The 12,542-nt window shown below is 43.6% G+C and overlaps 1 protein-coding gene across 3 annotated transcripts in view; it reads left to right on the top strand.

Annotated features, from left to right (window-relative positions):
- Window positions 1-12,542, top strand: part of WIPF2 (WAS/WASL interacting protein family member 2) — a 67,140-nt gene that overhangs the window by 34,579 nt on the left and 20,019 nt on the right. For all 3 annotated transcript variants that reach the window (XM_033918239.1, XM_033918240.1, XM_033918241.1), the window contains 2 exons: window positions 3,119-3,251; window positions 12,418-12,537. In XM_033918239.1, the coding sequence (XP_033774130.1) occupies window positions 3,119-3,251; window positions 12,418-12,537 (253 nt within the window). The remainder of the gene's footprint in view (window positions 1-3,118; window positions 3,252-12,417; window positions 12,538-12,542) is intronic.

Genomic DNA, 12,542 nt, shown 5'->3' with positions numbered 1-12,542 from the left:
TCATGTTTGTTTTTTTACTTTTTATTGTATTATGTAAAGACGTAAATCGTTGAGGCTTAAACGGTATATAAATTTTTTAAATAAATAATAACTTTATTCTTTTATACCACCATAACCATAAAAGGAGGGCCTTTTGGGCCAGAAATTTTCAGACCTCTTGACAAAGATTTGGAGGGGCCCGACGCCTTCAGTCTTTTGGATCCTGCTCTGCCATAGTTCAAAGAAACAGTTATGACACCAAGCCATCAGCCAAGCCTCCACGCACTGGATGGAAGTTATTGGCCTATTTGAAGGCATGGGCAGAGATCACCACAGATTGTTGGGTGCTCGAAATAATATGGGAAGGGTATAAGTTCTAGTTCTTTTGTCCCCTCATGGACCATTTTATAGACTCCCTGGCAGGGAAGCCAGAAAAAGTGGCCAAAGTCAGAGCCACAGTACAAAGATTGCTAGATCTGGAAGCCATAGAGCCCATATCAAAGAAAGACTTGGGCTCCGGCAGATACTCAATATACTTCATCGTGCCCAAAAATGGCTCCAAAGACTGGAGGCCAATTCTAGACCTCAAAGCAGTGAAAGTGGCCCTCAAGATACCACTTTTCCGAATGGAGATGGTGAGGTCGGTGATTGCATCAATATTTGCGATTCCATATGTTGAAGCAACACTTCCAGTTCACAACTTCTTCCTTTGGGCTGGTCATGGCACCACAGACCTTCATTTAGAAGATGGTGGTGCTTACAGCTCATCTACGCAGGACAGCATATGGGTCTATCCGTACCTGAATGATTGGCTCATTAGAGCCCAGTTCAGATCTGAGGGCAGACTAGCAGTTCACCAAGTGATCCACTTGCTGCAGAAGCTTGGCTGGGTGGTCATCTTCAAGATGAACCACCTAGAACCGATGCAGAGCCTAGAATAACTGGGAGTCTGGTTTGAATTGAGGGAAAACAAAGTATTCCTTCTTGAAGCCCGCTGGAGAAAAACTTCTGCATCAGATACAGGAGTTTCAGAGAAAGCCTGACAGCCTTGGCAGTACTTGCAGGTTCTGGGGTCAATGGTTGCGACCATGGGTGCAGTCCCCTGGGCAAGGGCACACTTATATCTGCTCCAAGAAGCGCTCCTTTCTTGATAGTGCCCACAGAAGGATCCACTGTACCAGTAACTTCCTTGGATAGCAGAAGCCCATTGCAGTCTGGTTTGGTGGTTGAATTCATTCTCTCTCTCTCTCTCCCCCTCCCTCTCCCCCCCTCTCTCTCTCTTCCCCCCCTCTCTCATGGTATGCAGACCTGGTGCATCTGCAGCAGGATCAAAGTCTCAAACTTCCCCTTAAGGATCCAGAACTCTTTGGTCTTATGGCTACTCGGATGGAGTAGTTATCACCATTTTGAGTTGTAGGAAAAATTTGACGATCTCAGCGATACTTGCCTTTCTCCATGAAGATCTTGAAAAGGGCATAGCAGTTGGCTCCCTGAGAGTTCAGATAGCTGGGCTCTCTTGCTTTGGACCCAGGATGAATAAGAGCACCCTTGCTGCTCATGCTGATGTAGCCAGATTTTTGAAGGGCACATTACTGCTCCAACCTCCAGTGCAATGTTTTTCCGTTGTGGAATCTTAATCTGGTTCTCTGGGCACTAGCAAGTCCACCCTATGAGCCAATTACCATCAAGCAGTGATTTTTGTGGTGATTACCTCTGCCCAGAGAGCGTCGGAGCTTCAGGCTTTGTCCTGCAGCGATCCTTTTCTTAGGATTATGGATTCATGCATGACTGTGCACAGTCCCATCTATCTTGCCAAAAGTGATTTCCAGACTTTCAATGTAGCCTGCCTACACACCCTCTGGTTTGAGAAAATGTGATAAGAGTGTTAAAATCATTGGATGTACGCAGACTCTTACAACAGTACCTAGAAATTATGAACACATTTTGATTGTCAGATCAACAGTTTGTGCTGTTTGGAGCAGCCTCTAGAGGTCGGCCAGCAACAAAAGCAATGATTTCAAGGTGGATCTGTATGGCCATTTCTTCCGCCTATATCATAAGTGGAAAGCATCCACTCGAGGCGTTGCTTCCTTGTGGGCAGAATCCTCTGTGGTTTCCCCAGAAAAGATCTGTAGAGATGCATTTGATCTTTTCTACATGCGTTCATAAAGTTTTACAGAAAACTGTCCTGTAGACATGGCGGCCAAGCAGGACTCCGCATTTGGATCTTCGATTCTGGCGGCATGCTCATCTGTCCCAACCTAAGCTTGAGGGACTGCTTTGTTCCATAGGTTCAGGAATAGAGTGTCATACTAAAAGGAACGATTAGGTTCTTACCTCAATAATCTTCTTTCTAGTGGACATACACTCTATTCATGAAGCCCGCCCTGTCAGCTGTGAATTGCCCTGCTTCCTGCCTCAATAAGAAACAAGAGGTCCGAATTGTCAGGTCTTTGGTTCAGCCTTGACAAGAATAGAGGCAGTGGTTACTATGTTATATCTTCCAAGGGGGTATTATACATATCTCCTACACTCTTAGTGCAGGTTGTGCTCAAGTTGGTGACTTGTTTGTTTTACACCTTATTATTTATTGCAAATGTTTGAATTTGGTTATCTGTTATATGTTCGCTGATACATTTCATGATATGAGCAGAACAGACATGTTTCCCAACGAGAGTCCCTGTTTCTTCTCCAGAGTTGACTGTTTTGTTACACACTGAGGAGTTGAAGGACAGCCCAGAGGATAAGGGAGGAGGAACATAAAAGAATGAAAATTAAGTTCCTTATAAGAGTTCTCGCAAGAAGAGGTTGACTACCCTCAGGTTCAGGAATAGAATGTATGTCTACTAGATAGAAGATTATCAAGGTAAGAACCTAATCTTTCCATCTTCTAGGCACCACCCTAGTCCTGCCCAGAACATGCCCAGACCACATTTTCCATTTGCATGCACTTGGATTCTTCCCTGGCTTTGTAAAATAGCTTAGATGTTTAACATTTAAGCGCTAGTTTATGCAAATAGCCCTTCTAAAATGGCCACCCAAATGAATAAAAGTTCAAACTAAAGTTTGTAGAGCAGAAATCCAGGGAGCACATCTCTCTCCTTTTCATTTTGCTGCTGTCAATTTCATTCTTCTCCAGGCAAACACTGAGCCACCCAAGCTAAGCCGGGATGAGCAGCGTGGCCGTGGGGCCCTGCTGAATGATATCTGCAAAGGAGCGAAGCTGAAGAATGTGACCAGTGTTAACGATAGGAGTGCCCCCATACTGGAGAGTGAGTGAGCAAGCTGGGATAGGGGGAGCTGTCTATGCTAGAGGGCTGTGATCCTGAGTGAAACAGGAATTAGGGATGTCATAATATAGCACTGGCTGATCCTATAGGAGAATGCCTATGAGGGTGCTAGTATGTTTGTTAAAAATTGTCCCCCTGGTCCTTCCTTCTTCTATGTGGGTGCGTGGAGAGCTAGGCATCTGATAAATGACTTAACAAATGATCCCACAGACCTTTTTTAATGCATGGCCAACTCATTTCCATGCTGTGGACATTATTTCAGCAAACCACTGTAGATCAGCTACCTAACTCTCTTGCTCAGTTTTGGAGAACAAAGGATTTTGCTGCATTTTTGAAAGCTAATTTTCCCTTAAAATTTAACAACAAAGGATAAAAAGGAGGCGGGTTCTCTATGAAGATAATGTCCACAAAAAGTAGGGAAGGACTCAATGGATATCCAATGCACAAAAAAGCTCAGAGGTCAAGTGCAAAAATTTATTGAATATATTTGAGGGATCTTCAAAAAGTTTCCACACTTTTATTTTTTTTAAACACTAATTATTAAATATCTCAAAAGCAAATTACATCACTTTTCCAAATAACCCTGTTGCCTATCTTGACTAGTCACATGATATTCTACAACATGCCCTCTTACCACTTCTCCTGCACCAACCATTTCCCTTAAAATTATGAAAATGCAGAAACTTTTTAAGGAACCCTCATATAAAGGGGCAAGTGAAGCTATATTTGGCACAGAGTCGTCTTTCGGCAAAACAGTGCCTTCCTCAGGAGACTGTATTTGTGATAGATGTATTTCTATCACACTTCTACAGCCTCTGTAATCCTTAGGTTTCATATGAAGCTTAAGAGAGAAAGATCTATAGCAGGGATCTCAAAGTCCCTCCTTGAGAGCCGCAATCCAGTCGGGTTTTCAGGATTTCCCCAATGAATATGCATTGAAAGCAGTGCATGCACATAGATCTCATGCATATTCATTGGGGAAATCCTGAAAACCCGACTGGATTGTGGCCCTCAAGGAGAGACTTTGAGACCCCTGATCTATAGTATTCTCTTCTAGTGCAAAAGGCATACAAGTCTTGAACCAGTGGGTTATTCACCTCTAATCATGAGTTGTGTAGAAAGCATCATGTACAGTATATTTTTTTGACTCCACCTCCTGTATCGCTGGGCTGTAACTTCTCAGTTTTACCTTTTGCTTGCAAGTGGTGTTTGATCTGCTCTGATTTCAGTTATTATTTTTGGGTTTTTTATCCTGAAATTAAGGCTTCTCTGTGCTTCACAGGTTCCCAGTTTTACTGGGGCATCTCTGCCTGGGAGAAGACAGAGCCTCTTCTGTTGGAAGTCTGTAGCTGGGAGGGTGATCCTTTCACAGGGCAATTACCTAGCTTACACTAACACTTTTGGAAGGCTTGGGGGCCACTCCCCTAGTAATAAGGCTCGCTCCTGGTTATTATCGGAGTTTAAGCACAGGCTGTGTGACCCCCCGTGTTGGTCCTGAGGACTTTATCAGATGCTGGCTGTGTTCCCTCCCACCCCACACACCTTCAGTGATGCTTGTGGAGCTGTGGGGGTCTGGAATCTATCCATTTGATGGTCTGACTGGCAACCCAAAGAAATAAGCATTTGGATCTTCTATACATGCTTATCTGAGGCAGTAATCTCCATATTCCAGCTGCTGTTTAAATTGAAGCAGGCACAGCACCAACTGATCTGTGCATACAGTCCATTGTAGTCTATGGGAGACATCGGGGGTTCTTTAATTACATTTTTGAAGGTTTCTGGGCCTAGGATTTGGGTCCCCTACCTCAAAAAAACTCCTTTCCTAAATTTTTTTGAACTTTTATTTAGCTATTCCAGGCTGTTTTCTGATGCCAAAATTTTGCAGCAGCGGCCATCTTGGATTTATTGATCTGATTTTAAAAGCCTCTTTCCAGTGCAATAGGTGAGACATTCTAGATTAGGGCTGCCCAAGTCCGGTCCTTGAGATCTACTGGCAGGCCAGGTTTTCTGGATATCCACAATGAACATGCATGAGAGAGATTTGCATACAAAGAAGGCAGTGCAGGCAAATCTCTCTCATGCATATTCATTGCGGATATCCAGAAAACCTGGCCTGCCAGTAGATCTCGAGAACTGGACTTGGGCAGCCCTGTTCTAGACAAGTGGGTTGTGTCCAAGTAACTGCGTGCCATATGCAGAAGAATCTAATCTGGATTTTTTTCTATGACTCTGCTCTACTTAAGTGTGCTCTCTAGCTCCACTTAGAAACATAGAAACATGTCGGCAGATAAAGGCCAAATGGCCCATCTAATCTTCCCATCCACAGTAACCATTATCTCTTTCTCTGAGAGATCCCACTTGCCTTTCCCAGGTTCCTCCCTGGCAATGGACATAGGCTAATGCCATTGCATTGTCAGAGAAGACTTTGACTACTTGGCCTTGGCAGCATCTCTGAGAGGGCCATGCTTCTGCCCAGGAAGGCCCTTGGGAGGAAGGGGAAATTGTAGGGTGGGAGGGAGAAGTAAGGGTTGAGACCTGCTTGCAGTTTTTCTTCACTTTTTATGGGATTTCTTGTGCTTGGAGCTCTGCCTGCATGGAGAACACACAGACTTTGGTCTGCAGCTGACAGGCAAAATCCATGGTGGTACCTGTCAGCCAGCCTGCATCTGCTTCTAAGGAGTTCAGAGTTCGGCAAACCTAGGAACTCTTTCTCATAGGTTTGCATTTTGGCTGCATTCCATGCCTCTGCCCGATCCTGAGCATGTCCGTCTGTCCACAGAGGTGGAGGTGCAGTCAGGCATGGAGTCTGACTGGCAGCCCGAAGACAGTATCAAGGAGGCATTCCCAGCATAAGACAGTGGTTCTCTGATTCTAGCTACTGTAAGAGAGCTGTGGCAGGCCACAGCACATTTCCAGCACAGGTCACCCTGAGTAAAGGCTGTCACAGCCTTTGAGGTGATTTGAGAGGGTGGTGGTCTGAATTTCACAGTTTTGAAGGTTTCTGTATATCCCCCCCTGTATTTCTCCCACCTGAAAATCTTAAAATTGCTGATTTTGCTGTTTGCTATATGTGAAAAATATTACGATTTTGGAGCGAATTTTTCAGTGGCGGCCATCTTGGATTTTTAGCAATCTTTTTTTTCCAAAAGCTCCCTGCTTCTCCAAATCCTGCAATTTTTGCCTCAAAACTTGTTGGGATGGAGTACTTGGACTCTCCTAGTGTGACATGCCAGGATTGTGCAAATTAGGTGTCTTTGGAGAGTTTTTGTGCCATGTGTTGCATGGCGCAAAGCTTAGCCTCTTCCCTGTTTAAGCAGGTGACTAAACACTCAGCTAGCCCGACAGAGTGGCCTATTTTGTTTTTGGGGCTCGGCACGGCTAATGGTTCTGTGTGCACGGCTGCTGACCTTCCTTAGCCTAAGACTGCATGCTTCAGTCATCTCAGAGTGATTCTGTGCCCCAGGAGCTGGAGGCCTTCTCAGATTTTATGGCATATTTGTGGAATAGTATTGCGGCAGGCCCCAACCCTTTTTTCTCCCTCCCACCCTACAATTTTCCTTTCCCCCAAGGACCTTCCTGGGCACCAGGTCTAGCAGGGGGATCTTGGGGGCAGGAGGATGGCTCTCTCAGGGATGCTGCCAGGGCCAAGTAGTCAAAGTCTTCTCTGACAATGCAACGGCATTAGCCTAAGTTCATTGCCAGGGAGGGACAAAGAGAACCTTTGTAGCTCAGGAGGTCCGCATTCTCTTTCTGTGGGTGGTATGTTATTTGCAGGTGCTTTCTGCAGCACTCTAAGCTGAGCAGGAGTCCTCCACCCACAGTCTCACCAATAGAGGGTGCTGTTTTACTGTCACATTTTTCAATTGTGAGGGACAGGCAAATTCTGCAGGACTCCAGGGAACATACCTGTCCTTAGCGACTGAAAATATTCCACCCCCTAGTGGTAGCAATGCAGCTGGAGGACACCTGCTCAGCTTAGAGGGAACAGTGGGCGGGAGTAGACATTGTTCAAGCCGACTTACTCAGCAGACAGGCTTTGGATACGGACAAGTGGAAACTTTCCTCAGTGGTGTTCTGAACCATTGTGTAGTGCTGAGGACTCATTGTGTACCTTCCTTTCTCTCAAAGGTGGTTTTGGCCTTCCACGTAAATCAGAAAGTCCAGCTACCAGCATTCCATACTACAAGTTCGAAGAGAAAGGACAAAGTTTTGACATTGATAGATGTTAGGAGAGTTCTTCTCCATTACTTAGAGGTGTTGAATGAATTTCATGTCTCAGATTGTGTCTCTTTGTACTCATGAATCCTAGCCACCTTAGGAAGCCTGCTTTGAAGACTTCCATTTCAAGATAGATTTGCATGACTATTTCTTCAGCATGTATTGGGTGTGGTAAGCAACCACCGGTTTCTTTGAGAGCACACTCTACTAGGAGTGTGGCTTCTTCATGGGCGGATGCCTGGGCAGTTCTACCCGAGGAGATATGTAGGGTGGCTATAATAATAATAATAATAATTTTATTCTTATATACCGCCAAAGCCATGATAGTTTGAGGCGGTTTACAACAAGATGTGCTGTACAATCAGCGAAGTGGTCACAATATAAAGTCATCAAATACAAGCTTACAGAATGGAAGAAGAGAAAGACTACAATTCTTAGGTTACAAATCGTTGTCTCTGCAGGTAACCATACAAAGTCATCGAATACAAGCTTACAGAATGGAAGAAGAGAAAAACTATAAACTTCTTAGGTTACGAATCGATTAAACAAATTCATTTTTACTGATTTTCTGAAATTGAAGTAGGATGAGGAGAGTGGGATGATGCTACCCAGCCAATGTTCCATTTACCTGCTTGGAAGGCGAGAATTCTGTCCAGGAATCTTTTGTAGTGTTCCACCCGCCATGCCTTTATGAAATTTTACAGGGTAGATGTAGTGGCACAACTGTTTGCCACTTTTGGATCCTCAGTGCTAGCAGCAGGCTCATCTGCCATGCCCTAGACTCAGGGGACTGCTTTGGTATATCCCACTGTTTCAAGACTCATGCCTTTTGCACTAGAAGGGAAGATTAGGTTCTTTCCTCGATAATCTTATTAGAAAGGCATATGAATCTTTAAGACCCGCCCTGTGAGATTTAAATTAGCCTGCTTACTGTCTCAGATATGTACATTACATTACATTAGGGATTTCTATTCCACCATTACCTTGCGGTTTAAGGCGGCTTACAAAAGATTTATAAACGGGGGTTACAATGGGAGAACAATTGATTTACTAGAGTGGTAAAGAGTAGATCTTTTGATATTTCTCTGGCTGTTAAGATTAAGGCGGCTTACAAAAGATTTATAAAAGGGGGTTTCAATGGGAGCACAATTGTCATTGCTATGGTAGTAAAGAGTAGATCCTTTGTCAATTTTAGCATTGTTAAGAGTATGTGAAGTTAGGGCTGTTTCAGGAATTTCTTGAAGAGTATAGTTTTTATTTCTTTTCTGAATGTCTTGTAGTCTGGGGTGGTCATCAGAAGGTTGGAGATCTGGTTGTCCAGTCTTGCGGCCTGAGTGGCCAGGAGGCTGTCATGTAGTTTTGATCGTTTTACTTCTTTGATCGGAGGGGATATGAATGGAGAATGCGTTTTTCTGGGTCTGGTTGTGGATGCTTGGATGAGGCGGTTGTTCAGGTAGGACAGGCTGTCTCCATTTAGGGTTTTAAATAATATGCAGTAGAATTTAAATTGTATTCTTTCTTGGATTGGTAGCCAATGTGAGTTGATGTAAGCTTCTGTGATATGGTCATGTTTTCTCCAGAGCTGTGGAGTCGGAGTCGAGGAGTCAGAGGAAATTTCGGGTACCTGGAGTTGGAGTTGGAGTTGCCAAACAATGCACCGACTCCGACTCTGACTAAATTTAGATTGGAATTTAAAAAAAGCAAGTTTAAATGTCCCAATTCACAAAAAGTTATGATTAATGACTTCTCTACTGTAAGAATAAAGACCAATGCATGCAGTGCCTCACGTAACCGCAAAACGAACACGTGCTTCACTATATGGCACGCAACGCACAATTCGGAGCACAAATACTTATAAATGTATTCTCCCTTGTTGTTGTTTACAACTTATTTCCAACGTTCAACAAGGTTTTCAATACCTCGTTGGTAGAAATCACCTGGTGTAGACTCGAAAAATTCATCCAACTAAGCTCTCCCACCATACGCACAACATCTTTTTACGTGGATGAAGATCTTGTTTCACGTGGAGTCGGAGTCGGAGTCAGAAGTACAAAAAACTGAGGAGTCGGAGTCGGGGAGTCGGAGTCAGAAGTACAAAAAATTGAGGAGTCTAAGTCGGAACATTTGTCTACCGACTCCACAGCCCTGGTTTTCTCAATGAGTAGATGAGTCTCAAAGCTGTATTTTGGATTGTTTGTAGTTGTTTGGTCATAGTAGCAGGGCATGGAAGGAAGAGGATGTTGCAGTAGTCCAGCAGTCCTAGGATTAGGGATTGTACTATAAGCTGGAATTGTGTTCTTTCAAAGAATTTCCGGATTAGTCTCAGATTTCTCATGATAGCGAAGGATTTCTGTATTGTTTTATTTATTTGCGGTTGCATGATACAGCATCTGTCTATAGTTATTCCTAGTAGTTTTATGGTGGTTTGGATGGGGTAGTTGATTGAGTTGAGTTTTAAGTTAGCTATGGTTTGGACTTTGTCATTTTCGAGGAGGATGAATTTGGTTTTGTCTGGGTTGAGTTTAAGTTTGTGATCTTTCATCCAGGTTGTAACCGTTTCTAGTGTTCGATGTAGTATATTTGTCATGGTGGACTTTGGCTGATCATAAGGTACGAGAATGGTAATGTCATCCGCGTAACTATGGTGTCCAGATGTGTTCCGAGATAGGTAGTGTATAGGTTAAAGAGGGTAGGGGATAGTGGGGATCCCTGTGGTACTCCGCAGGGGTTTGACCAAGGTTCTGATTTTTCTTTGTTTGATTTTACACTGTAGGTTCTGGATTTTAGGAAGCCTTCAAACCAAGAGTATACTTTATCTGAAATATCTATTGCATCCAATATTTGCAGAAGGATATTATGGTCAACTAGGTCTAATTCTTCAGTCAGGTCCAGTTGTATGAGAAGCATTTTTTCCCCTGTGCTGAGGTGTTGTCTGATTGTGTCCATAAAGGAGCCTAGTAGTGTCTCTGTGCTGAAGTTGGTTCTGAAGCCAGATTGCATGGGATGGAGTAGGTTATGGTCATCCAGATAGTTGTTGAGGAGTTTGGCTACTAGGCCTTCTGTAAGTTTGACGTATAGTGATATTGAGGCAATAAGTCTGAAGTTTGATGGTTGGTCTGGTGGTCCTTTTGGGTCTTTTTGGATTGGGGTGATGATGATTTCGCAGAGGACAGTAGGGAAAATGCCGTCTGTGAGCGTGGTTTGAATCCATTGTAGAAGTAGAGTACGGAATTTTACACTGGAGGTAGAAAGGAGATATGAAGGGCAATGGTTGAGGTCACAGGAGGCGTGGCTGTATTTCTTGTAGAGTTTATTGAGTTCGGATCATTGTATATTGGGGAATTGAGACCATGTTCTATCTGCTGCGGTTGAATCTTTGTCTGTGGGGTGGGTTGTGATTACGTTTAGGTGGGTTGAGGTAAAATCGAGGGTGGCTCTGGATTTTGTTCTTGAAGTGATCTGCTAGGAGGGTAGCTGAGGGGTTGGGGTATTGTTAGTGGTTGTGTAGGGTTTGGTGTCTGTTAGATCTTTTAAGATTTTGAATAGTTTTTTGGAGTCTTGGGTTTCTGTGCCTATAAGATTTGTGTAATGAGTTTTCCTCTTGTCCTTTAGTAGAAGTTTGTATTGTTTGTTGATTTTTTTCCAAGCAATTTTTGTTTGATCTAGGTTTGTTTTTCTCCATTTTCTTTCTAGTCTTCTACTCTGTCTTGAGTTGGAGCAATTCATTGTCAAACCATTGGTCTGATCGCCTGCTGGTTCTGGTTTTGGTTTGTAGTGGGGCTAGTTCATCAAGGATGTTGGCTGACAGATTTTTCCAGTGAGAGATGAAGTCTTTTGGGTCGCAGTCTTGGATTGTTTCGTCTACTTTTGTCCAGAAAATGGTTGGCTCGATATGTTTGCGTGAGGTGTATGTTATTTTTTTGGATTGAGATGTGGTCTTGGTCTTGGTCCAGTTGATGTTGAAGTTGTATGTGTAGTGGTTTGACCAGAGGGAGGGGGGACCAGGATCCGTTGGGAGTTAGGATTGCTGGGGTGGATGGTTGTATGTATGCATTTCTAGATCTCTGTTGTTAGACGGGTTTGAAGAGTAATAACTCTCCATTGCAAAAAGGCAAATGGGAGACTGTGAAAGCTACAGAAGTGTTAGTGCCAGTTGTACTCAAGTAGGTAGCTTGTTTGGGTCCACCTTGGTTTATGCTTATACTGTATTGATCCTGGTTTTCTTAATCGTATTTGTTCAAGAGAAGAGCTGATTTAACTTTGTTGGGGTGTTCATCGTGCCCCTCCTTTTTTAGTTCTCTTACAGTACTTTGGTGCAAACTGAGAAGCTTCAGCCCAGCCCAGTGATACAGAAGGCGTAGCCAAAAAAATGTACATGATGCCTTCTACACAACTTGCAATTAGAGGTGAATAACCCACTGGTTTAAGATTCATATGGCTTTCTTCTAGAAAGAAGATTATCGAGATATGAACTTAATCTTCCCTAATGCTTCTATCAGATATACAGACTCCTGAAGCAGGCATTGTTTTGCTGAAAAACGACTCTGTTGAATTTAACTTCATTTATCTATACATAAATAGTTAATATGCTTTGACACTTGACATTTGTGCCTTTTTGGCGTTGGATGTTCATTGGTCCCCCCAAATTTAGACATGGTTTTGCCACCACATTCTGGTGCGAGTATTGAGTAATTAGAAATGTATTTGAGAAGAACTCTGATGGCTGTTGAATTAACAAGTGCACAATTTTCAGTGAAGTCCCAACTGGTGTGTGGACTGCAGGTATCTTTGGATCAAAGGAGCCAGGGCCTGCGATCAGCACATTACTTATGGAGGAGTGTGGATATGGACATGTCTGGTCATGCAGAGAACCAGTAGGCAAGCTGGGACTGGAGACAGAACTTGAATGAACAAAATTGATCTCTTCCAGAACCCAAAGGAGGCAGTGGTGGTGGATTTAACGCCAATGCAGGAGCCTTACAACCAAAGGGCGGTCTTTTCCAAGGTGGTGTCCCAAAGCTCAGACCAGTAGGAGGCAAGGATAGTGCAGGTAAG

The sequence above is a fragment of the Geotrypetes seraphini genome, chromosome 13 (genome assembly GCF_902459505.1).
Source record: "Geotrypetes seraphini chromosome 13, aGeoSer1.1, whole genome shotgun sequence".
NCBI classification, from domain to species: Eukaryota; Metazoa; Chordata; class Amphibia; order Gymnophiona; family Dermophiidae; genus Geotrypetes; species Geotrypetes seraphini.
Note: the sequence above shows the minus strand (reverse complement) of the source record. Positions and strands in the feature narration are given on the sequence as shown.